The sequence below is a fragment of the Prunus persica genome, chromosome G8 (assembly GCF_000346465.2).
Source record: "Prunus persica cultivar Lovell chromosome G8, Prunus_persica_NCBIv2, whole genome shotgun sequence".
Classification (NCBI taxonomy): domain Eukaryota; kingdom Viridiplantae; phylum Streptophyta; class Magnoliopsida; order Rosales; family Rosaceae; genus Prunus; species Prunus persica.
The window spans coordinates 15,577,429-15,604,011 of NC_034016.1; the positions used below are offsets into that span (position 1 = coordinate 15,577,429).

The window sequence follows — 26,583 nt, forward strand, 5'->3', positions numbered from 1 at the left end:
ACGACGAAAATTATTTTAAAATTAGGCTTATTTATGGATATGCCCTCTATGCTTTCAAAATAGTCTCAAATTACCACATATTCTTTGAAATGTCTCAATATATCACCTATACTTTCATTAAGTGTCTAACGTAAGCAATTCCGTCATATTTGAGAGAAGTTCCGTTAGCTGATGTAGCCTCCACTTCGTTTCAATCTCTTAACAAGGGAGATGAAGGGTTAGTCAGGTTGAGAAAATGGGGAATTTGGGAGAAGAAGGTTAGGTTGAAGGAATTTCAAATTTGGGAATCTCTGAAAGAATGGCTCGAATCTTTGAATAGAGAGGAAGGTTGCTTTTTCTCTGTGTGAATATTGATTGAGTTAGTGTGTTGTGTTATCTGGGAAGGGGGTCGCACGATTTACTCGAGAATCTTTGGAAATTGTTTGGCATTGGACTTTAAGGTGGAGGTTCAGATTTGGGAGAAAATGAGGGATTTGGGAGAAAATTATTAGGAATTTGATTTGGGGATTTCAGATTTGGGAGAAGAAGGAATAGGGTTTATTCCACTTGAAAGACTTGAAAGAAGGGCTCGAATCTTTGAATAGGGTTCATTGCACTTGAAAGCTGCTTATTCTTTATGTGAATACTGACTGAATTGAAGAAGACTGTGTGAATACTGACTACTTTTTCTCAACCTGACTAACCCCTCCTCTCCATTGTTAAGAGATTGAAAAGAAGTGGGGGCCACATCAGCTAGCGGAACTTCTCTCAAATCTGACGGAATCGCTTACGTAAGACACTTAATGAAAGTATAAGTGGTATATTGAGACATTTCAAAGAACATGTGGTAATCTGAGACTATTTTGAAAGCACAAATGCATATCCATAAATAAGCCTAAAAATAATGTAGAATGAAGTGGAATTGAACTAAATTTGCATGTCAAACGTTTGCATTTCCATCCAAAGAGTTAGTGACCATGAGTTTTCATGTGGTACCAAGAGAATCTAACTCTATATAATATAGACTGATGCTAAACGAACCTTAAAATTAACTTAGTACACCATACTATCAAACTATTTATTGAATTACTAATTTACCCTAATATAAAATGACCAAAAAGGATATATTGAATTGTGAAGCAAATGTAATTTTAATAAATACACCTTACTCACCATATTCAACCCTAATATTCGATGGAGCGACGTTGAACGCTATGAATCCAACCCAACCCCACCACCACCGTCCTTCCCTCTCTCTCTCTCTCTCTCTCTCTCTCTCTCATCCAAATGATCTTATTTGCTCTAAATTTTTTGCAATGAGTCAGAATCTTCCATATGTATGTGGCGTTAGTCCATGAGACTTGGTTAATGCATTCAACCCACCCAAAACAATAATCATTTGATGTTCATCTACGGTGTTGGTGGTTTCAAGTGAGCATATTCCCAAACGACTCTTACACTTGCCCACTAGAACTCCAGCTCCTCACCCTCTGATGAATCTAATGACAATTATGTTGTTGTTTTCACCATAAACACCAACTTCCAACAACTTCAATACAACCTATTTCTTTTGAATTAGATACCTTTGGGGTTGATAGCAACCTCAACAGTCTAAGAAACAAACCCACTTTGGAATTTTCCTTCTTCCACTAGTTGAAGGGAGATGGGTTCCAACACGATATTACGGGCTTATTAGAATCTTATGCTTGTCGGGTCTAAATTGGCTGGCAATAAGTAGGGGAAAGGTGGAGTTGGGCTGAGAGAAAGAGAGAGAGAGAGAGAGAAGGGCGGTGGTGGTAGGGTTGGGTTGGATGCGAGAGGGCTTAAGTCAGAGGAGGAAAGATGAGGTTGGCTGGGTGGGGGGATGATGGGAGGTCGATTTCATAGGTTTAAGTGTTAAGTGGTTTACCACATGTCAAAAAAATAGAAGGGAAACATGTCGGCACATGGCATTTGGTTACAATGAATTTGGACTCATGAATGGGTTAGGTGTTGCGTGATAGAGTGTATTAGGGTGTACCATGGGTGATTTTGGTAGTTAAATAGGGTGTACTGAGTTAATTTTATAATTTGATTTAAATATTAGGGTGCACTTAGAACATATTGTGTACTCAGTTAATTTTAGGATTCATTTAGCAACACTCTATAACATATCATTGATACTTGTTCAATTTGCCATTTGTGTCATATCCACGTATAGAACTGGTTTGCGTTTTTTAAGCAAAAACAACAGGTTGGCGAAAGACAAAGTTTTTCCGTGGTAGATCCTCACGTGTATTTGTATCCTAACATCTAATTTGTTATTGGAAATATTCTACCATTTACATTGAACATCCCGATACAACTCGATACATGACTCAAAACTTGCATGGAAAATTAACGGGTCAACTTGTACGATAACAATTGCAGGTCAAATTCAGATCAACTGACCATGGCCTGTGTAATAAACCGGTGAATTTAGGATCAAGTTACATATTTAATAACCCGTTTAACACAATCCGAACCCGATACGACACGTTTATTAAATAAGTCGGATTTGGATTAAGCATTCTTGACATATTTATTATCTTAACATGACATGAACCTGACACAATCTAACGTATTGCCAGCCTTACATTGGATGCTAAAATTTAACAAATATTTTTACTTTGTACCATAAACGAGACCCAGTTTTTGGCATTTATAAAACATGTCACAAAACATAGCAGCCCCTCGGAGAAGATTGAGTTACATATTTTAGTGGTACCAAGAAGAAAGCCTCAATTTTTTATTTTTATTTTTTACTTAGTTTGTAAAAAATGGTGGTTCTTTATTAAGCTATGTGATCTGCACTGCATAAAGCAATAAAATATGAAAAGTTGAGGGGTTCCATTCCACCATCTCCTTCGAATATATAGAAAGCAAAAAATTGATTTTTCCCACGACCTTGAATACTATAAAAGAAATAGAAGTTTACATAATTGTGGTATCCAACAATATTTTGATTCTTCTTGGCAAATTTTTTATATATTTTGATTCTTAATGACTGTTAACGACATTAAAATAGAACAATAAGTTCAGCGAATCAAGTGGGTTTTTTTTGGGTTGAGAAATTTTAGGGTTGTATTTATAATTCTATTAAAAAAAAGTTATTAGCCATAAATGATCAATACAAATTAATTACAAAAAGCCATTATAATAATGGAGCAGTCTAACATCAAAATTAAGGCAATTTAATACGTCAATCAAGTGAATTTAGGTTGTTAACGACAATTTTTTCTTATAATTTGTAAGAAAATTAAAGAATGACTGGCTAAAGAGATTATTAGGTGACAGAAAGGCACATGTCGTCTTCTCTATTCATTTGCTTCCAACAGCTCATCTCTACAACTTTAAGTTTATCCACTTGATTTTGACAATTCGTAAAGAATGGGGCTCCATCAGAAATCCCAGGTCTTTCACCCACCTGCTGTCGTTGTAGAAGCATGATCCAATTTTGCTGGATTGAACGTCAAAATATAATATCTGTCATACCATCACATATAGTTATTATAAGCGAATATTTACCTTTATACTTGAGTTTTTATTCTATTGTAAATAATTAACGGGATTTAGTTCAGTGAAAAAGTACTTTAATTTACAGATTAATAGTTTTAGGTTTGAATTTTTATGACACTTTAATAATTTGTGTGAGAAATCCCATATCCTCGTAATTTAGACTATAGCTTATATTTATTATTAAAAAAAACCTCTATTGTACATCTCAATTATGATCTTCTTAGTAAAAGAAACAGTAAAAAAAAAAGTTAATTTAATTAAATAATTGGGATAGGTCAAACTTTATTAAGGAAAATTTAGAGGTTCAAGAGTCGAAAGATGTTTGCTGTATTCCCATGCATTTTCTTCTCTCAAGCCGATCCTTGACTAATAGACAGACATGCAATCAGAAAAGAAGAAAAGAAATCAACGCAGTGAGTCACAAGCCATTCATTTTCTAGGGGCCATGTTGGAAAATTTGGTTTAGGGACGCTACTTTTCCTGCAAAACATCATATGAAATAATTATTAGATAATTGTAATTTATATTAATAGATTAGATTAAATAAAATCAATGAAATTACAGCAAAATATTTATCTTTTGGGATGTAGAAGTTGGTCTCTATTGATACTTGAGTAGAATAATAGTTTTAGGTTGAGGCGTGTAGTCGCTATCCTTGAGAGTAGATTTCGCTTTTCGGAGACAATGTCTCGGTGTAGCAAGGTTGTATGGCGCCCTATCCTCCAAGATACAACAACTTATGACCCTTATAAGCGTACACTCACAATATTTAAGTCGGATGAACACTTGAATCTTTCTCTTAGAAGTAAAATAAAATTAGCACAATAAAACTGTATGAAAATCGTGAGGAAAGGAAATAATGTGGGAGGACAGAAAGTGAGAGAAAATGCTTGAATTGAGATCTCTGTTCAGCCAAAATTGCCAAGGCTATATATATAGTTGTTGACCCCAAAGAGACGTTGGTCATTAAAGACAAAATTTTGCCGTTTGATAAATAATGGTGGCACAGTTTAGAAAATGAATACTGATACCAATAGGCCAATTAAATATATATATAAACACAAACGGTTATAATTAAATATATATATATAAACACAAACGGTTATAATTAAATATATATATATAAACACAAACGGTTATGTAATATCTTCAGCAAATCAAAGTTGTTATCAAATCAAAGATAACGGGCCTCAAAATTAATAACAAAGTAATTAGGTCATAATTGTAAATTGTATAAATATACGCAGTTTTAAAGAAGTAATCTAATCACACAAAAATCTGGAAAATAAATTCAACATAAAATAAGTAATAAAATAATTTTGTATTTTGAAATACTCACAAAAATTCCAACAGGCCATACCATAATTTGTCTTATAGGAAAATGCTAGGGAGACCAACTTTAGATACCAACTTGTGTACCAACTCTCTAATAGAGTGTGAGACCCATTGTATTGGTGGGCTCCACCTCTATTAGAGAGTTGGTACACAAGTTGGTATCTAAAGTTGGTCTCCCTAGCATCACCCTGTCTTATATTTCTTTCGTTTTCCCGTAGTGGTTGAAATTTTGGCTTGTCACTAGAAAGATGAGTTAAGTCCCCCGAAACCTTGAAAAACCAAAAATTAGCTCACTCTAGATCCGCACGTGGCTCTGTCACGCTCACGGCTCAAGTTCGAATATCTCATCTCTTTTATAAATTCTTTTATAAAAAAAGGGTTCGAAAAGTTGTTAAGACTGATATCTAAAACACATTAATCTTGTTTGGTTTCTCTACATGGTTGGCACTAAGACGATTAAAATGTAAGAAGGGGGGCCATGACTCATAACATAACCCCGTTATGGTATGGCAGTCCATGAATTAGGCAAGATCACTGATAAGCTATATGGATGAAACAAAGCCAGTAATGTAGGTCATGGTCAACTCGTTTACTCTCCTCCAGGACCTTGAGACGTGGTTTATTACAAATCCAGGTACAGAGAATATCTTTCTGATGACCAAAATTAGTTGCGTATGTCGCAAAATTTGCTTCTCGGAAAATATATCGTAGTTTATTGCACCTGAAAATTCTTAAGAATTCATCGAATATCCGAATAAAGAGAAAAGAAGATGTCAAGGAGGAGTATTATGCCCTTGCAACAAATTTCCCTTCATAAAATATGCAAGTTAAGGCAGCAATCAAATGACAAAATAAAAGAAAAAGATAATAGAATCAACAAAAAAATTTAAGTTGTAGCTTAAGAATTTGTAATATTCCAACTTCTTTGCATGAACGAAGGCAGAGCAGCAACCAATTCTAGGCTTTCTAATTCTGAAAGATCACTATCTGAATGCAGTTTCACATTTTGCAAAGCCAGATTCACATTAGGCAAAACCATTTGCTTACAATGAAGATGCAGGCGGGGATTCTTTTCAGAGACACTTCCGCTTTCCATATTGAGATCAAAAGGGAGGTTTTTTCTCTTGGGAAACTCCTCATCTGAATGACATTCATTATTAGACCAAGCTAAGGGTTTCCAGTTCCTATGAGTTTGCCACCCATACTTGTAGTCTCCAACTATCGGTGTTCGCAGAACCTCTGCACAGTGTACACGCAGCTGCAATGCTTACACATGGTTAGAGCAGTTGTTCACAGAGAAAAGTGACTTTGTAACTAAGTAATAAATCTGCTAACAAGTGTTTAGTTATGATCCATACCTGATGCTTTCGGCCAGTAAGAGGGGTTAGCTCTAACCATGTGTAACCTGCACAATCAATAGTGGAAAATCAGAAGCATATACTTAGAGGGAAATATTATTTGTACAAGAAAGCTGCGCCAAAATATCTTCATTCATGATTGTTTGGAGCCAAATGTTGAAACTAAAACTGCAGCATGTATTGCATGCTTATGTGCAATGGTGAAAGAGTTTGTTGCTAACCAGGACATGGTGATCCAATTACTTTGTACTTTGTAATGGCATGCTGAGATGGCAAAGTTTGTGAATCGTTCACAATTGTGATTCGATCTGATTTACCATTGTCCACTACCACCTGAAAGCAATCAAAGCCCCAAAATATTAAAAGTTCACTATAATTATAAATTTTATACACTGATATTTGTTCAATGCATCACTGAGACTACGAGAAACCACTTAATCACATAGAAATATTCTAACTGAATTTTATTATTTTCTAAAGGGTAATCTCTAGGTGTGGATGGGTGAGTGTCAGAGTAAATACATTCAAGAGTACTCTAACCTTTCCCAAAGGTGCTGAGATTAAACCCTTTCGTTGTCTGGGAGATCCAATGACAAGTGCCCAATACCTTCTTTGCAGAATTCTTTTTGCATCATCAATTTCCTTTAAACAAATATAAACATGAGGTAAATTGATATGTAACAGAACTAACAACCTCGCAACTTGATGACCATGCATGGATCCTTCCAGAAACAAGCACCAACAGAGAAAGAGTGGACATTTACTCACATCATTTGATGCTCCAAAAGTTTTCTCGCGGAAGATGGAATGCAAAACTGTCGCACTTGTTTGTGTCCTTCCCATCACCAGGATACCACTACTATCTCTGTCAAGTCTGTGTACCTAACAAACACAAAGATTCTTATCCAAGAAAAAAAGAATAGGAAAAAGGCAAAAACAAATAAACACAGAGCTTGTTCAAGGAAGATAGATAATCCATACATCCAAGCATCCATAAGACTGCTGTGGAAATAGAAGTTTCCATGCAAGTACACACTTGATACAATGATTGAGATTCTAATATAAAGTCTATAAAACTAAATTTTCCATTAATCAATTCTTGCATTCATTGAAATAAAAAAAAGTTCCTGTTTCCATTCTGTCTAGGTCTCATAATGACACAACTGTTTACCAGCCCAACCAAGCTGAGTTTGAGGATGCTTAACCTGGAATCATGAAGCAATATAGCTCACAAGTGGCTCCATCTGGTTGAACATGAAATATGTGAACAAGCTGCTAGTCAATGAGTTGGCTGGAGCTTCTCAATAGTGGCTTGAGTCACATGCAATGAATCTCTCTTTCACTCCATACTCACTCTAGATTTTACTATTACATGAAGGGTCCCCATTCAATATTTTAGAAGTTCAACAAATATACTGCTTACGATACAGCTATGACAATGAATTCTGCACAAGTTAAGGTTTCCTACAAACTCACCAGCCGAGGGGGTTCTGAGAAGTCATAACTTAAACAAGCGGCAGCCAGTTCATCTAAACTTCTTTTGATGCCAATACCACCCTGTGCAAACACTATATATTTCAATATGCGGGCATCAAATTAAACTACTAACAAACCAAACGTACGACAATAACCTTCAATGAAGTATCAGTAACCAACCTGAACAGGCATTCCAGGGGGTTTGTTGATGACGATAATGGCTGGATCCTAATTTCAGGAACAAAAAGATGTATTGGGTAAATTATTGTAAGCAAGATAGCTAACTTAATGGACACAACAGGGATCAAAGTTATGAACCTTATACAACTCAAGGCTACGGATAAAAGTGACTTCTTCTTCACTACAATAACACTCCTTTTTATCATTGGGCAACTCTTGTTTATCATTGGGGAACTCTTGCACAGAAAGAGGAAGATGTATTCGATCTCCCACGTTCATTGAGTCTTTAGCCGCCACCTTTGGATAAATTAAAATCAGAAAGAAACCATTCCCATATTATTACAAAAACCAAAACTCTATCAATTTAATTTCCCTGACAAAAACAAATACATAAAAGCCCAGAAAAAGTATGAAAGTAATAGCAATATCAGTTACCCTTTTAAGTGGGCGCTCAAGTGCCTCAACACCTTCACCAGAACACTCCATGTCACAAGATTCTCTTCGAACCTGCAAAAGAAATCAAGTAAGCTACTTTCCAATTGGATTTCAAAAACCCATCTCCAAAATGTACTCAAAAACCCATTTCCAAACCTGTCTTAGGCGAAAGAGCTTCTGAACCAGGCTTCTAGGAAGCTCCGGGCAGCACCGAGTAACCCATTTAAGCGCCGTGGTAGTGGTGGAGGTGGTGGAGGCAGTGGCAGTCTTCGTAATTACATCTCTGCCGTATGAACGATTGCGAGAGAGCTCCTTCCCCAAAGCGCTGCCGTTTATGGTGGCAGTAAACGGAGGTAAAGTGAACCATTTTTCACCGCGCTTTTCTCTGTCTTCGTGAAATGTTTCAGTGGTGGCGTAAGATCGCCAGTTGTGGAAGGCTGAGATGCAGAGCCTCGCCGTGGAGGACGGTGGTGGCCGGAGGAGGAGCCGGCGGAGGAGTATAGGGCCCATCATGTTTTAGATTTTGGGGGTTTAGGCCAAAGTTGGGGGTTTTCACTTTGCTTTCTCGTAAACCCTTCGGTTTAGTAACCGGGAAATTCATAACGTTCTCCGGTGCCCGGTTAACTGGTATGTCTTATGGGCCCGGTCCGTCCATGTTCGTTATAGGCTTAATAATGCCCGGTAATTATTTATTGATGGGCTTTTTATAAATAGGCTTATTCTAACATGACATTTTATACAAAAATCTTTAGATCTCGTTTAGTTCGTGCAAAGATTTGATGATAAATAATTTCTCATGTCTTTTCCTAAGGAATTTGTTTCCTCTATAACTTGGCCCTCAATACTCAATCTGAGCATGCCATGCTATATGTCCTCCTCCATTTGTCCCTTTAAAGGGGCTTAACGGTCTGACTTCGATTTCAACAAGGATAAAACTCAACAGAAGGAGAACAATTAGGGCACCAAAACTTGGAGATCTTGAATCTCCAGTCATTTTAGAGTAAGTCAAGTTTTGAATTGTATGAGAATGTTGGTTGGTATGGTATTAGGCTAATACCATTGTCATAAGAGGCTTTATATAGTGTGAATGGAAGTCTTCTTGGTTTAAATGAGTTTTTTGTGTTTTGCCAAATTTGGTTTGAATGAGTTGGATTCTGTCTTTTCATCACACTCTCATCTTTTTATTTTCCCTTCCATGGTTGCGTTCCGTGGTAACCAAAAGAAAAAGTAAATCCAATGGTCAACTTATAAATTAGTAATCAATCCATCAATCACCAGCAAATCTTACACCTATAATTAATGTCACACAAGATTTTTTTTTTTTTTTTTTTTAGATAATGAAAAATGCAATTGAAGTGTCGTAGATACTAATTTTCGTAATTTTAGTTTTTTAATTAATAGGGAGAGATATCTAAATTTAGAAACTCTTTTACTATTGGGACGAAAAGTACTAGTAGACCAAAAGCTATAATGCATGCAAATAAACGCTTGAGATATATGCATTTTTTTTAATAGAAAAAAATAATGGGAGTCTCAACATATTCTCAAGTGGTTTTGAGTTATATTTTTTCATTGACATTTTCAATTAGTTTCAAGTTATTAGAGTGGGTAGATTGATCATAGGTGTTGTTAATATAAACATCTTATGTTGTCAGACAATAATTTGAAACGAGAAACATGCTAGAATACACAAAGTTTCAAATAATTAAAAATCAAAATTGAAGTTCGCTCCCCAAAAGAACCCAACACACTTTATAAGCAGGCCTCCAGGATGAGCTGAAAGAAGTGAAGAGGGCATTGAAACCCACATAACTTGTTTGGATGCAATAACAGGCTAACCATAAACAAGTTTTATTGCATTCTACTCTTGATCATGACTGAAGTAATAATACTTTGGTGAATTTGGTATTGTTCTTACTCATTGTAATCACTTGTCACATTGTCTGTGTACTTATTCTTGACAAATACAAGCATCACACACAAATACAACAGTCTGATAAAAGCATATCCAACAAAAGTAAAATTCAAATTTAAAAAATAAAATAAAATGGTGAAGCTAGCTTAGGGGTGCATGATAGTGGCACCAGAATACCCGTGGCCAACACCAGGGCTGGGGCCAGATTTGTCTTTGATTTGATCAGGTAGAATCCGAGTATGCACCCTGTCTCTGTGTCCTCCACCACCTTTGCTTGGCCCTGAACTCTTCATCCCAACTGACAAACCCTCCATTGTCCCTCTTTCCTTGGTCATTGGCCGAGCTTCCATTAACCCAACAAGACTAAAACTCAACAGCAGAAGGAGGAGAAGAACTAGACGAAGACCGCGAAAGCATTGAGATCTCGGATTTCCAGTTCCAGCCATTGATTTAGCACTGCAGAGCAATATAATTCAAGTGCTTCAAAAGTTGCATCAGAAGATGTCTTGGTTGGTTGGTTTAGCTAGCTAAGAGGTCTTTTTATAGTATCGTATTGGAAGCTCATGTAATTGTAAGTCTATTGGTTTAGATAGCAACAGGGGTTACTTGTTATTTATTTATTTGTTTATGTACCTTTCACGTACATCGACTCTATATTAGGTCTTTTTCAAGGAAAACGAACAGTTGATTTAGGAGGAAATGCATTAAGGCACACTACCATTTTCTTGTTGTTGCCATTTCTGGTTTATTTCAAGTTGGAATCATATTTGTACTTTTGAAATAGATTTCCATCCTCGAAAGGCAGCACCAATTAACAATATAGAAACAGTTTTTAATTTTAATTTTAATTTTTTATTGGCTTGTCCAAGCCCCAAAGCCCCTTGGGATTATGAGAAGATTTGTTGACCTCTCCACATGATAAAAATCAGCAATTGCGGTTTTGCAGCTCGACCCACGATATTCTTCTCTTGTTTCACGTTGTGTTGTGACCCCCAAAAAGGCAGCATTTTCTTCTCTCTCACGATATGGAAAAATAAAAAATAAAAAATACATAACGATCATTCCTCTTATTTGAAATGTGTTCTACGCCAAAGATTAATTAGAGATCAATTGACAACCTCTCGATCACATAGTATGAGTCAAACGTCCACGACAATCATCTACAAATTACACGTGTTACATAAGCTTATAGTTGATTTTATATGTGTGAGAGTTCAAGTTATTTAAACGATTTTAGGTGTTAAAGAACATCCAATTCAAAATCATAAGATAATGGTTAAGGTAACATTAAGGGAATAACGTTTTATAAAACTCTACCTATTGTGACATGAAATATATTCTCAACATGCTTCTTCATTTGATCATCAAATAAGTATAGTGTGGCAAAGAATTCACTAGTGTAGTGGTTTGGAGTATTTACTCCCTCGGGCAAGGTCCTAGGTTCGAGTCTTAACATCCGTGTAGTGTGTGTGAGTTTAGTATGCTATCGCTCCTCTTAATAGAAAAGGTCCTCAGAAATAAGCATAGTGTGCTAACCTTTTTTCCCCCCTAGTCTACATCAATTCTCTTCATTTTGGATACGTATATAACAAATTTAGGACTTTTGATGTGTCACGAAATAATGACAATAGTTCTTCTAGCTTGCTTACTTCCACAACACTAATTTGACTCCAAAGCTTGGTGAGCACAGTATCAATATGATGGGGAAAGCCACCTCCAAGCAATAACCCATCAAAGTGTTACTACACAAGCAATTAATATTACTTCATGCGAAAGCTTTCGCTGAGATTTCATTGATAGACTCAAAGACTTTGCCGACAATTCCAAATCCAATTGACAATGTACTTGGTCTCTTTCGAACTCCTAGCAAGCACTATGGGAAGATTTCGTTCATTGATGGCCATCCTCTCTAAAAACTGTGGAATTTTACCAGATTGAATAATGTACACAATAATAAGTTAGGTCACCATACTTCCAATTTGAAGGACTACAAATGTAATGCTCCTTAAAAAGCTCAAAATTGATGGGTGTTTACTATATTTGGTGACGTGTGACAACGTACGTACAGGGATGAAACCCATTTAAAGGTAGCAAGTTCAAACTATTTGGTTAAAGGACAAGAATGCTAATGGTTGCTGACAAGTATATAAGTTTTTCCTTTATGAAAAAAAAAAACCCCCCATTATAATTATATAACTATAAAAAAGAATGATATTACTAAAATATTGTCAAAACAGTTTCTTTTGTCACACCGATTGACACCGAATAAATGCAGAATAAGAGAGAAACCAACAAGTGAACACTTAAAGATAAACAACTAGCCCCTTCTTCTCAAAAGTCACATGCTATAAAATTCACTACAAATATATGGATGCCATAATGGATTTATATAGTGTGGTCATGGAAACCCTTCATAAATATGTTAACCCTCATATAAATAACCATACATCATGTCCCAAAACTTAGAACAATGCATGTAACTATTTAATGAACCATGTGCAAAATGTGCTAATTGGATAGGCTAGGTTTGGTGTCACCATATGTTACGGCAAGAACATACTAATGTCTTGTTTTTACTGGCTAAATTAAATATGCTTAAGCAAATGACTTGTATTTGAAGTGGTTAAAAGTATTTATCCATGTATCAGAGATCCTAAGTTTAATTATGCCCCTCCCTCAATATTGTTTGTCACATCCCGGGATCGGCTCCGCCGTAGCACGATATTGTCCGCTTTGGGCCCCCCTCTCTGCCCGCACGGTTTTGTTTCTGGGAGCTCACGAGCAACTTCCCAGTGGGTCACCCATCCTGGGATTGCTCTAGCCCCCAATTCGCTTAACTTCAGAGTTCCTACAACTCCGAAGCCAGTGAGCTCCCAAAAGGCCTCGTGCTAAATGGATGCGGGTGTGCACATATAAGGTACATCACCCCCTCTCTGTTGGTTGATGTGGGATCTTACAATCCACCCCCCTTAAGGGTCTGACGTCCTCGTCGGCACACTCGCACCACACGGCAGAGTGGCTCTGATACCAAATTGTCACATCCCGGGATCGGCTCCGCCGTAGCACGATATTGTCCACTTTGGGCCCCCTTCTCTGCCCGCACGGTTTTGTTTCTGGGAGCTTACGAGCAACTTCCCAGTGGGTCACCCATCCTGGGATTGCTCTAGCCCCCAATTCGCTTAACTTCAGAGTTCCTACAACTCCGAAGCCAGTGAGCTCCCAAAAGGCCTCGTGCTAGATGGATGCGGGTGTGCACATATAAGGTACATCACCCTCTCTCTGTTGGTTGATGTGGGATCTTACAATGTTTGTATATAAATAAATAAAAGTAAAAGAGAAAACCCTAAGAAAAAAAGTCTTAGTTGTCGTCCCCTTTTGGGATTGGCAGCTTGCTTCCCTACCTCCTCCTCTTTCCCTTCATCCCTTCTTTTCTCCTTCCCTCCCTTTTCCCTCAAGATTGTTAGTTAGTTTATTTTGTGATGTGGAAGCAGTTATCGTGAAACGATGTTGTTTGCATGATATAGTCATCGTATTTTGGCCCAGGTACACAAGGAGTTGGCTCCCTTCAATATAGTTTGGAGCTCTAAAGAGGGGAAGATGTCTGTTTGAGTTGGGTTCAGGTTTAGCCAGCGCGGGACTATGGGTTTAGCTGGTACGACGCTGTGATTTTCTTCGGGTTGCCCAGAAGAGGTGGAGTGGTTGTCCTGTCTCTTATTTTTGTTTTAGACTAATAATTTTCAAAAACTCTTTAGGAGTTTGTTGTGATTTACTTAGGATTTTTATTTCTTTTTAGCTTTTGGCTTTCAATACATTTGCACGGCAGATTTGTATTGTAGGTCTGTGAGTACATGTGCTTCTAGTTGTTGGATTGGGGATTTAGTTATTGTTTGGGTTATGTGTGATTCTCTCTAGATCAATTTAACATGTTGTTGCATTTGGTTACTGGAGAAGATTTATCCATATTCGACACATAGTTGCTTTGTACTTTTGTTTGCTCATCAATAATATACTATTGCTTATTTTATAAATAAATAATAATAATAATTTAAAAAAAACTTTTTTAAAAAAAAAAAACTTAAAACGAGCTCATACACGAACAAATAAAATAATAATGTTAATTTACGTAAGTAGAGAATCAAAACATTCATATTTATGTTGATGTCCATAATAAGACAAGTCATTTTCATTACTAATGTTCATTCAAAACTTTTGAGACACGTTATCATTCTTTCTTTTTTAAACAATTTAATTACTAATTTCTCAATAGTTTTCTCGGAACTAGAACCTTTTTTGTTCTTGTTTCTGCTAAAATATGAAAACTATGAGAGAATATTTGTTTGTGGGAATTTTCTGTGTATTCTTCTCCTTGTAGGAGGTCATATTTATAATACAACAAAACCTGAATGGGTAAGTAAATAATAAATTCCTAAATCTATTTACAGTAGGAAATCAGGAATTAAAGTAAATCAATTACAATTATAATAGGAATTCTTAGTGTGTAAGGAAAGTAAGTCAATATCCACAAGTCACGCCAACACTCCCCCTCACGTTGGTGCATAGATGTTGCCAATGCCCAACTGATCCAGTGAATTGTGGAATGCTTTACTGGAAATTGCCTTTGTCAAAATATCCGCCAATTGATCCTCGGATTTCACAAAAGGAAACTGAAACACTTTAGCCTCAAGCTTCTGTTTGATGAAGTGTCGATCCACCTCAACATGTTTAGTACGATCATGTTGAACCGGATTTTGTGCAATGGCTATAGCAGCCTTGTTGTCACAAAAGAGATTCATTGTGGATGTAGGTTTATACCCAAGTTCAGTAAGCAGCTTTCTTAACCAAAGAAGTTCACAAATCCCTTTAGTCATGCCTCTGAACTCGGCTTCTGCACTGGATAAAGCTACTACATTCTGTTTCTTACTCCTCCATGTCACCAAATTACCTCCCACGAATGTGAAGTAACCCGATGTGGATTTTCTATCTGTTACATTACCTGCCCAATCTGCATCTGAATAACCATCAATATTTAGATGACCATGCTTTGAGAACATAAGTCCTTTTCCAGGTGCAGACTTCAAATATCTAAGTATCCGAAGAACTGCATTCATGTGGTCTTCACTTGGAGAGTGCATAAATTGACTGACAACACTCACTGCATAAGCAATGTCTGGTCGAGTATGTGACAAATAGATCAATCTTCCCACTAACCTTTGGTATCTTTCTTTGTTAGTTGGAACTTGATCCGGATATTCTCCAAGATGATGATTCTGAACAATAGGAGTGTCCGCAGGTTTGCAATCTAGCATTCCTATGTCCGTCAACAAGTCCAAGACATATTTCCTTTGAGAGAGAAATATGCCTTGCTGCGATCGAGCCACCTCAATTCCCAAGAAATACTTGAGTCCACCTAGATCCTTCATCTCAAACTCAGTAGCCAAATAGTCTTGTAGCTGTGATATTTCCTGTTTATCATTCCCAGTAATAATCATATCATCAACATAGATTATTAATGCTGTTACCTTCCCTTTTCGATGTTTCAAGAACAGAGTATGATCTGAGTTGCACTGTTTGAAACCATTGTTCTTCATTGCCATGGTGAACCGTCCAAACCATGCACGTGGTGACTGTTTCAATCCATACAATGCTTTTCGTAACCTGCAAACTGTTCCACTCTGAGTAGTATTATATCCAGGAGGAATGTCCATGTACACCTCCTCCGTGAGTTCGCCATGTAGGAAAGCATTCTTTACATCAAACTGGTGTAGTGGCCAATCCAAATTAGCTGCAAGGGACAATAAGACTCTGACGGTGTTTAACTTTGCAACTGGTGCAAAAGTTTCTTCATAGTCTATACCATAGGTCTGTGTGTACCCTTTTGCCACAAGTCTTGCCTTGTATCGCTCGATAGATCCATCTGCATTATGTTTTATAGTGAACACCCATCTACATCCGATAGTCTTTTTTCCTCGTGGTATAGTCTCCAATGTCCAAGTCTGATTTTTCTCAAGAGCTTTCATCTCCTCTTTTATAGCTTGGACCCACTTAGGATCTTTCAATGCTTCAGAGACCTTGGTTGGAATATGGATAGCAGACAACTGATGCACAAAAGCCTTGAGTGGTTCAGACAGCTTCTCAGTGGATACATGATTTGCAATTGGATACTTGGATGTCTTGCCAATATCAGGTGAATAACGGTTTGGTGGCTTCCCACGATTTTGCCTGAAAGGTAATTGATATCCAATAGTTTTATCCTCTAAATGCACAAGTCTAGTAGGAGTATTTACCTCAAAGATAGAGGAATTATGGGACTGGCCGGCACGAGTAGGGGGACCTGATCGAGGCGCACTCTTGGCCGCTAAGCCAGCACCAGTGGCTCGATCGGATGAACCCATCATCACTGCTTGTCGAACTTCTTCACGGCGAACATAGGCATAAGCTTGGTCAACAGTAGGGAATGGAGTCATGTGAAGAACATCACTTCGGGCCTTATCAAGACGATCATCAAGGCCATCCAAAAATATGTAAACTCGATCTTCCTGCAGAATATCATTATAGCGCTTGATATCACTTTCATACTCCATCATATTTGGACGACGAAAATCAATTTCTCTCCATAAGCTTTGGAGAGTATTGTAATAGGTTTCAATGGAGCCACCAGCTTGTCGCATACGAGAGACTCGTCGTTTCAGATCATAAACCTGAGAAGTGTCAGTGCCATCATAGTAAGTTGTGGCAATTGCATCCCACACTGCTTTTGCCGTTGAAAATCGAATGAAATTGCCAATCAAGCTCTGCTCCAGAGAATTGATAAGCCATCCCTTCACAATAGAGTTCTCGGTGCGCCAGCGAGGAAACGTTGGAGCAGTCGAAGGAGGTTGCGGAAGATCGCCATTAATATATCCCAATTTGTCTTTGCCAGAGATATACAACTCTACAACTTGGGACCATAGGGCATAGTTGGTGCCATCCAACTTTATGCCAATCTGTGCAGCGGAAGCTTCATAGGTAATTGTCGTCGGAATCGTTGTCTGATTCGGGTTCAAGGTCGTCGTCTGATTCGAGGTCGGGGTCGTCGTCTGAGTCAAAGTCGGGGTCGTCTTGGTAGGATCCTGATTTAGGATCAATTTCGAGGTCTGAGTCTGCATCTGCATTAGTTGAGCCACCTGGGCACTCAACTCGGCTATGGTTGGTTGAGAAGGAGAGGAGGAAGCAGTGGTGCTACCGCCATGAGGATTAGAAGAGTCATCCTCCCCCATGGTGGCGGCTAGGGTTTAGAAACTAGAGTCAGCAATCCCAAGATCGCCGCTCTGATACCATGCTAAAATATGAAAACTATGAGAGAATATTTGTTTGTGGGAATTTTCTGTGTATTCTTCTCCTTGTAGGAGGTCATATTTATAATACAACAAAACCTGAATGGGTAAGTAAATAATAAATTCCTAAATCTATTTACAGTAGGAAATCAGGAATTAAAGTAAATCAATTACAATTATAATAGGAATTCTTAGTGTGTAAGGAAAGTAAGTCAATATCCACAAGTCACGCCAACAGTTTCTTCTTCTTTGAATTAATCTCACGCATTATGTTGTTTTGTTTGTAAGTTCATTTAGTTCCCCCAAAACCAAAATGTCTGCTCTGTGCTTCGGACATCGGGTACAAAAATTATCTCTGTGCCATAATTAACGTTACCGATGCTTGAATTATGCCATGATGAAGAGCTACACGTGCACCCATAAATTTAGGGTTCTATCTTCTTTATATTAGTATCGAGGACAAAGAAAGCTAGTTATAAAAATTTGAAAGGTTAACGTTTGGACGATTTAGGGCTGAAGAATGTAAAGTTTTAAATTGGAAATTTGATAAAATAAAAAATATATAATGACTGATTCTATTACTAGTAATATTAATACATTTTACATAAAATTTCACACATGTCGAACTTTGTATGCAGTAAATGTAGTTGAGTTAAAGTCTATGTTGATCGTAATGGACCGCTGATTTACTTGGCTTGATTGAACCTGAATTGACGGAGAGGTTCAAACTCCAAGCTCCCCACTTATAATTTGGCATGTTGTTGATAATTTTAGGCCACCGAAAACTTGGTAGAGAATGGTCTCTATACAATTTATGGCCAAAAAGGCAGGAGAGATCTCGTAACAATGTAGTATCGATCCCCGATTTGGCAACATGAAGAGTTTGGAATCTAACAAAAGCAAGGAAGACAAACTCATGGGCTTCGTTAATTATTTCCATCACTTTATTATTGCCTAAAAGTCCATGTTTTCTGCACATGTGGTGACTAATGATTTCTCATATCCTTTGGGACAATTGACTCTTTAAAAGGCAAATCCCAGATGAAATGTATAAAAAGGAAATGGCCAACCTTGGTGGGGTTGCATCTTCATTTATGCTATCTACTTTTTAGTTAAATTTTAGAAGTTCTTTGTAAAATTTCAACTTCAATCACACTCTCTAATTTAGAAACATAAATGCTATAATAATTTTTTTTTTGTTGAGGGAGAGATAATTTTTTAATTTTTTTTAATTCAACATAAATAGTCCATCTCTATGAAAAAAAAAGAGGAGGCAATATTAATTAAAGGTTTAAAATATTCATTAAATAAGGTATCATTAAATTATAGAGAGTCATTAGGAGTCCATTCTCTCTTCTCAAATTTAGGAGCTCCTAGAAGTCTCCTTATTTTAGAAGTTGGATAGGGAATATGGTTAGAGGTGGGTTTTCTCATTTCTTATCTAAATTTTATCTAAGAAGGGTGATTTAGGGAGTCTATTGCAAATGCTCTTACATGCATTTCATATCATATTGATCAACAACACTTGAATTTGTCATTTCATTCCTGATAATAATATTAATACTAAGGTTAAAATTTACAAAAATTAAAATTAAAATTAAGCATTGACATATTAAATCCATTTCCTAACGATGTATGTACACTATATATCATACGTTCATGATTGGTCAAATCAATCAGCTAAGTGATATGGTGATGTGTTCATTGTCATGTCTTTGTGCCGTCTCAAGGGCTACAAAAGATCTCCTAATTTCCAACTCTATAAAAAAAACTCTCCTTCTTGTTCTACAATTGGGAAGCTCAAATGCACAACAATAAATACCAATTAATTATAAATTTGTTTTAAAATGTCATCGGGCTTTAATACCATTCAATTTTTCATCTATTTTTAAGGGTGTTTTAGTCTTTCAATTTTTAAGAGTATTTTAAAAATAGAAAAATCATTATAAAAATAGGCTTAAATGTAAAAATGGTCCTTGTGTTTTAACATATTGGGCAATTTAAATCATGTGTTTTCAATTTGGCTAATTCGGTCATTATGTTTAGGATTGTTAGCCAATATTGCTCATTTCATTAAACTTGTTGTTAAATACACATGATAAACTAACTGCAGTAGACTCCCTAATTAGCTCTCTATTTTGGAGAACCAACTTTGGCTCGCTACATCTAACCAGGAGGAAAGAGAAAGTGAGCCTCACCAAACTGGAAGCTATGCAAGCGAGAGAGAGGGAGAACGAGAAAGAAAGAGAAACATGGGAGAGAGATAGAGACATTTGGGAGGTCGGTGGGGTTGGTTTTCTACTTTTCCTTTTAATATATTTGATTTGCAAGAGAGAGAGAGAGGGAGAAAGAGAAAGAGAAAAAAATAAAAAAATAATTGAGATTAGCCAAAATTGAGAACATTGCTAGAGGAAACACTTGCTATAATGATTTTCTAGCTATTTTAGCTCGAATTTGGTTAAAATTTAGAGACTCTTTTGGAGATGCTATAAATGGCTAGGGATGTTTTTTTGGGGGGGTTGGGTGGGGTGGTGTGTGGTGGGGTAAGGGGGATAAGGTTTGTTCTTGAATGTGTGTGAGAGAGAGAGGGAGAGAGGTGGTGGGTTGTTGGGGAGAAAGAGAAGAGAGAACAATGGTGGTTGGCTTGGGATTGGAGGTGGTGTCTTTCATTTTTTTGATTTTTAGTTTTAGGTTTTTTTGTGTTAAATTTTATTTAATATTTATTAAGTGAAATCTTATTTATCTATTTTAAATTGTATTCAAATAGTTATGTTTTTTAATAATATTTAAATAGTTTTAAATTATTTTAACAGAAAATTTAACGAAAAGACTAAAATACCCTTAAATGGATGGTGTTAAAGTCAAACGACGAATCATGGATTTTAAAAAATTAAGGTGACATTTCTCTTAATTTTTCTTTAAGGTGACAAATTGAAACTCAGGTTTAAGTTCATGTGACATTTCTACAAAAATACCATTTCAATATGATATACCCTTAATCGATCCTCATGTATCAAGTAAATTTTTTTTTCTTCCATAAAATACTACAAGGATCTTCCATTACTTTGCACTAGTAGGGAAAGGACATCCATTTCCCTTGGAGACAAATCAAAATCTGACACATATTTCGAAAGTAACTTATTGAAGAAAAAGAAAAAGAAAAAAGAATTCTGCACATGTTGGACTGTGATTTATGTAAGAGGAATGACTCTTCTCGTGTGAAGAGTAAGCATTTCCGATTGAGAAATATCATTTGACTCGCCTTTCATGGTGGTGTCTCTTTAACAAACCGAACTTTTAAGTTTATCATTTTCCAAAGGAGCCGCCTCTCCCAGGTTCTTGGCATTTGGGATGCACCTAATTAAGTAGACGCCACTTTAACATGATTTCAATATGTCCCATCTATCAGAAGCTCATGACCAGGAGGGTGTATGTTTATCAACAATGTAATGAGATTTTTGTTCGTCGAAACTTATTAATTTCCACGCTACATGCATAATATTACGCAAAAGTCCAAGCTCTCTCCCCTTACCTAAATGCACTATAAATACACCCCAAAACTTGCCACTCTTTAACTAGAAGGAAAACCTAGTTCTAGCTAATCATTATTACTACACCAAAATGGCTAGAGCTCTCAAGTCTATTGCCCTCTTGTTTATTCTTCTTCTTGCTTCTCTCCTCTTAAGCTCCAAGCTTTCCCCAACAGAAGCTCGACCGCTGAAGCCATCACGCAATGGTGTTAGTAGAGAGAATGAGGGCTTCTTCAACCAAGTGGATGGTTCAGGACCAAGCGACCCTGGTGTTGGACACAGATCTGTCAGCGTTCAAACTGGTCTAGCAAGTGTCAAGAACTCTGGCCCTGGCCCTGGTGAAGGCCATCATTGACTAGGTCCTTTGCATTCACCAGTGACTCTTTCCTTGACTGTTGCCTAAAAATTGTCCACCAGATGACTGCACATGTATTCGTATAAATATAATAATCTAAGTACTGTATAATTGCCTGAAATGAAAGGCATATATGCTATTATCTCTCATCTCCCATACTACTGCATATATATTATACTATACATGTATGATGTATCAGTGAATTACGTATGTATGTGTCTCTCCTAATAAGTGCATATTTTTCAAGTCGACCGTCCTTTATTTTTCTCTTTGTTTTTCTAGCATCGACGCGTGTTCTAACTTGTACCAAAAGAAAAAGTGTGAAATTAAGGACATACAGTAATAAGAAGAATACTTTTGTATTAATAATTAGTGATTAGGGCTCATACGTAAATACGCAATTTTTTTATGATTAAGATTTGCAATTAAAGTTAAAATATATATATATATATATATTGACAAAAAAAAACTTTACCTTCTTTCATTAGGAGTGCATTACTGTATATAATTCCAATGCAAAAATTAAAGCATATCAGCATTCTGGACTCGAGATCACTAAAAGTTGGCCACTTTCTATCAGCAAAAGAGAGAGGGAACCCATCATCTTTCGAACTCAAAACCCTATATCATATTGGAGAACCCAATCAAATAACCACAATGGCCCCGGAACTTATATCCAAGTTTCATTTTAGTCGTCCAATTCGTTATCGAGTCATTTTGGTCATTACGTAAGTAAAGCAGAAATCATGCAAAAAGTCATCATCTGGATAATCCATTGTGAAGCCTTACCATTTGAACAACAATCAAAGAGAGGAACAGAGAAATTTAAGTAGGTCGACTGATTGGTGGCAGACCATTAGTTGGATCAAAACACAGTCAATTCTGCGACAAGCATGCAATGTGGGGGCCACGAAGTACATTTGCGGGCGGCTAAAAGAAATGATCACCACACAGTTGAGCTTTTGAATTAGGCGGGTCTCCGTAATCACGAGGATGCTCTGTGCCAATTTGACCACGTGTACCCTGTACACAGTAAAGTGATAAAACCATCTAGCAAGAAATAAGCCTAGCATCAACTTCTTCTGGTGCCACAAGCACTTCTTCTGGTGATCCTTATGAACATTAATGTTGCATCAACGTCCAATATCATCAAAACCCTACCCGGCTTTGGCGGTGACCTCCCCTTCAAACTTGAAACTGGGTTGATATTTTTCTTCTTATGACTAATATTTTCTACTCTGTTAATTACTTTACGTTAATACAAAAGGTGGCAATGAATTATATAATTTATGACTTTAATTATATAAAGGTACGTGGGAGTGGGCGCCATGGATGATGTGCAGCTATTTTATTACTTCTTTGAGTCTGAAGGGAGTCCAGAGTATGATCCTCTTGTTCTTTGGCTCAATGGAGGATCTGGTTGTTCTACCTTCTCTGACTTTGTATATGAAAATTTAGGTACCTTATTATATTTTCTACTCTCTGCATCTTTCAGAAGATATTGTTCTATTTTGGAATTTTATGACCTTGGTAACAGACACCAGAAAATCTTTTTAAAATAAAGGCAAATATTAAACAACAAAACAGCAAAAATAAAAGGTATGTCAAGTAGTTGAGATTTGCAGTGTGAAGAGCTATGGAAAGGATGTGCTCTGTTTTCTCTAAAAAAAATTTTGGGTGTATTCTTCTGGAGGTTAAAGAACACAAGCACGAACAACATAGCAACTAACCTGGCCCAACCCAGAATAGGGAAGGAGGACCATAAAAAGCAGTACTTCCCAAGTTAAAAGCAAGCCCAAATTTTGGCAAGATCATGTGGCAATTATATATTCTCGTTGTTGTTTGATGAGTGTTATGTTTTTTTTTAGTATGTTGTGTGTGTTATTTTTGCCAAAATTAGGAAGGGTATGAGATTTTTCTTACACACACTGTTAAGGTGTCAGGGGATTCGAACTTGAGACTACTGTTTGCAAGTCAAGTTTCTTTTCCATTGGGATAGACCCGTTGATATTTATTGTATATATTTCATTAATATAATTATTTTATAATTCTATAGTTTTTAATGTACATTCAGTTGCAATCTGGCACAAATATTGTGTTCAAACTTTACTTATTAGAATTAGCCTCACCATTTAATCCATACTTTGTTGCAGGTCCACTATCCTTTGACTACTTAAATTCCATTGGCAACAAGCCAAAATTAAAGTTGAATCCATACTCATGGACAAAGGTGGGAGACTTCAGTTGCCTTCTAGGTGTTTGTGTTTATGTCTTGTATGTGATCAATAGAAACCTTTAAGTTTTTAAGGTTTTGTTAACATTGAGAAGAACAATCTACAACTTTCAGCAGGTTGCCAACATAATATTTGTAGATGAACCTGTGGGCACTGGATTCTCATATGCAAATTCTTGGGTAGGATATAGCAATGTCAGTGACACATTATCAGCTGTACAAACATATGAATTTCTTAGAAAGGTGAGGATACAATTACCTACAAGGATTCTTCTAGCTAAGGTTTAGTTCATGCTCAACATTAATTCTAGTGATTAAGAATGGCTTCGGAAATCGACGTGATTGGCTGTTCTAATTTCAAAGACTCTTCTTGCGTCTAGCTTAGCTACATTGTTGTTTACACTGTTGTGGTGCAGTGGCTTATGGATCATCCCAAGTTCTACAATAATCCACTTTATATTGCTGGAGATTCTTATTCAGGCATAACTCTTCCTATTGTCGTTCAGGAAATATCTGATGGTAAGTTGGTAGCCCTCTTAAATTTGACCTTTTGTCAGCTTCAGCTACTAAGAATTGAGAGAAGGGTCAATCATGCAACCTTTAGTTCAGTCTCAAATGCAAATATATAGCAGATGTATCATGTACACACAAGGGAAAGTTGGTTTCTTAGTTGTGGATCATAAGGTATTGATTTGGGTTTATTTTATATATTTTTATGTAGGTAATCGAGATGAACATTTGCCGCCAATGAATCTCAAAGTACATTTTCTGCCACTAGAATTTGAATAATTTATATCGTGTTGTAGTTAATAAATTCCTGATCATAAATATATTGGCTGCAGGGATATGTGATTGGCAATCCAGTGACAGATACTCAAATAGATAGGAATTACAGAGTGCTATTTGCTTATCTAAAAGCATTTTGAGGAACTGTACCAGGTGAAATACTTACTGATTTTGTTGCTTCTTGTCGGTTTCATTAAAGTAGAGATTGGATTCTGGTTCTTCAAATCATTCTGAACTATTCTGACATAAATCTGCTGGAAAAAATCTAAACCTTGAGTTATGTATGTAGTGATTTTTAAATGTGGATGTGATTTTTATATTTTGCAAGTCAATGAAAAGAAACTGCAAGGGAGAATACGTGAATGTAGATCTAAACAACACGTTATGTGTGGATGATCTTGAAGTTTACAACGAGGTGAGTGGGTTTGGTTTCTGCAAGTAATTTTAAGTAATGTGGAATCAAAATACTGACTTTACATTTCAATCGGCAGTGTATTGAAGACATACACCTTGAACAGATATTGGAACCTGTCTGTTCTGTATCATCTCCAAAATCAGCGGGGTCAAAGTGGTTTGCAGAAGATCTTGTTAACAAGGATTCAGCAAATCTTCTCCTTTCTTTTCCTCAACTTCGTAGGCCATGGTGTCGGGTTAGTCTCTCTACACGGGCCCCCACACACACACAATGGATAGTAATAACTTATCTGCCTTGTTTTAATGTAGAGTTACAATTATCTCCTCTTATATTTGGGCAAATGACAGAACTGTTCAAGATGCTGTTCATATTCGGGAGGTAATCAATAGTTCATTTTTTAATTATATTCTTCAGGTATTCCTGACTGACATATCACAGTACTTTAATTTTGCTTATCTTAAATGACAATCAGGGAAGCATTAAGGAATGGGAGAGATGCAATAAGACCTTACAAGACTTATATATATCTGATGTTTCCTCTAGTCTTGTCTATCATGAGAATCTCATAAAACAAGGCTATAGAGTTCTGATTTACAGGTACTATATGCTTATAATTCTGTCCAGTGTTTTTGGTTTTAGTCCAGCATAAAGACCCAAGCAGAAAGCCTTATTTGTCACCAAATGGAGGGAAAATTCAATTACAGGAACTCATACAATCTAATCATTCTCACAATATCATTTCTGAACACAAAGCTTGTCTATTAACAGTGGTGATCATGGCATGAATACTCCATATGTGTCTACTATGGGTTGGATTGAATATCTGAACTTGACTGTCGACAGTCGTTGGAAGCCATGGTTCCTCCACGGACAGGTTGCAGGGTTGGTATCTTCTATCTCATCTTCTTTCTTACTTTGTATTGAGTTTAGTCAGAAAATCAGATTACAACCATCTCATAGTCGTGCCTTTTTTGTTCGCTTTAGATACAGAGTGCTGTACTCAGATAAAAAGTACCAGTTGACATATACAACCATAAAGGCAAGAAGCCAAGAACCATCATGGACTTCAAATATTTTTCATACTACAATTTGCTTGAGCAAAAGCTGACTAAATTTTTTGATTTTTCAGGGAGCCGGTCACACTGCTCCAGAGATAAGTAGGTGGTTGGCATACTACCCTCTTTAGTCACTAATTATTAATTGCAACTTGGTGATCTTTCACCTATTAACTAGCTTAGCTATTGAGGTCTGCAATATTTGTGTGCCCCAGCTTCTTTGATGTTGCAGCTGATAGTGCTTTGGTAAATAAATTTGTAAGAATATTGTCACTTAAATGTCAATGTTATTTTTATGTTGGAATTCATGTGTAAGATGTGCATGTTCTTGAGTATATATCATCGTAGACGATATAAAATTCATCCTATCATTTAGTCTATGCATCTAGAATTCATGCATTTTCTGCGTTTCGCTTCATCTGGACCCTTACAATATACTTAAAATATAACATATCAAAATTCGAGTAAATTTTAGTTTTAATTTTTTCCGAAACTAACGTTAGCCCTGTTATCTGTCACTGTCTCTCTCTCCCCTTTCTATCCTCCCTCTCTTCGGCTCTACCAATTCCCACTTCCCAGGAACTTCTACTACTCTCCCAATTAGCCCTGTTAGCCCTGTTAGCCCTGTTAACATATCATTTCTACTGCTTGGTTTGTGTCTATGGTCTGTTTCCTCATCTG

The 26,583-nt window shown here is 36.7% G+C and overlaps 1 protein-coding gene and 1 pseudogene across 1 annotated transcript; one reads left to right on the top strand and one right to left on the bottom strand.

Annotated features, from left to right (window-relative positions):
- On the bottom strand, positions 5,638 to 8,969 carry LOC18768780 (RNA pseudouridine synthase 4, mitochondrial). The gene is made up of 10 exons (XM_007199748.2): positions 8,457 to 8,969; positions 8,301 to 8,372; positions 8,004 to 8,162; positions 7,866 to 7,913; positions 7,686 to 7,766; positions 6,978 to 7,091; positions 6,750 to 6,851; positions 6,431 to 6,542; positions 6,210 to 6,256; positions 5,638 to 6,109 (listed from the first exon to the last, which is right to left on the bottom strand). Exons 1-10 carry the CDS (start codon positions 8,811 to 8,813, stop codon positions 5,750 to 5,752), a joined length of 1,452 nt encoding a protein of 483 aa, XP_007199810.1. The 5' UTR covers positions 8,814 to 8,969; the 3' UTR covers positions 5,638 to 5,749.
- Positions 23,476 to 26,033, top strand: LOC18766372 (annotated as a pseudogene).

Bases quoted from the DNA above. Each gene is read 5' to 3' on its own strand.
- LOC18768780 (XM_007199748.2), bottom strand. From the start codon at position 8,813: ATGATGGGCCCTATACTCCTCCGCCGGCTCCTCCTCCGGCCACCACCG. The intron at 7,092-7,685 runs GTGAGTTTGTAG...TGTGTTTGTTAG, and splicing joins TCTCAGAACCCCCTCGGCTG to GTACACAGACTTGACAGAGA. The intron at 6,110-6,209 runs GTATGGATCATA...TAAGCATTGCAG, and splicing joins TTACTGGCCGAAAGCATCAG to CTGCGTGTACACTGTGCAGA.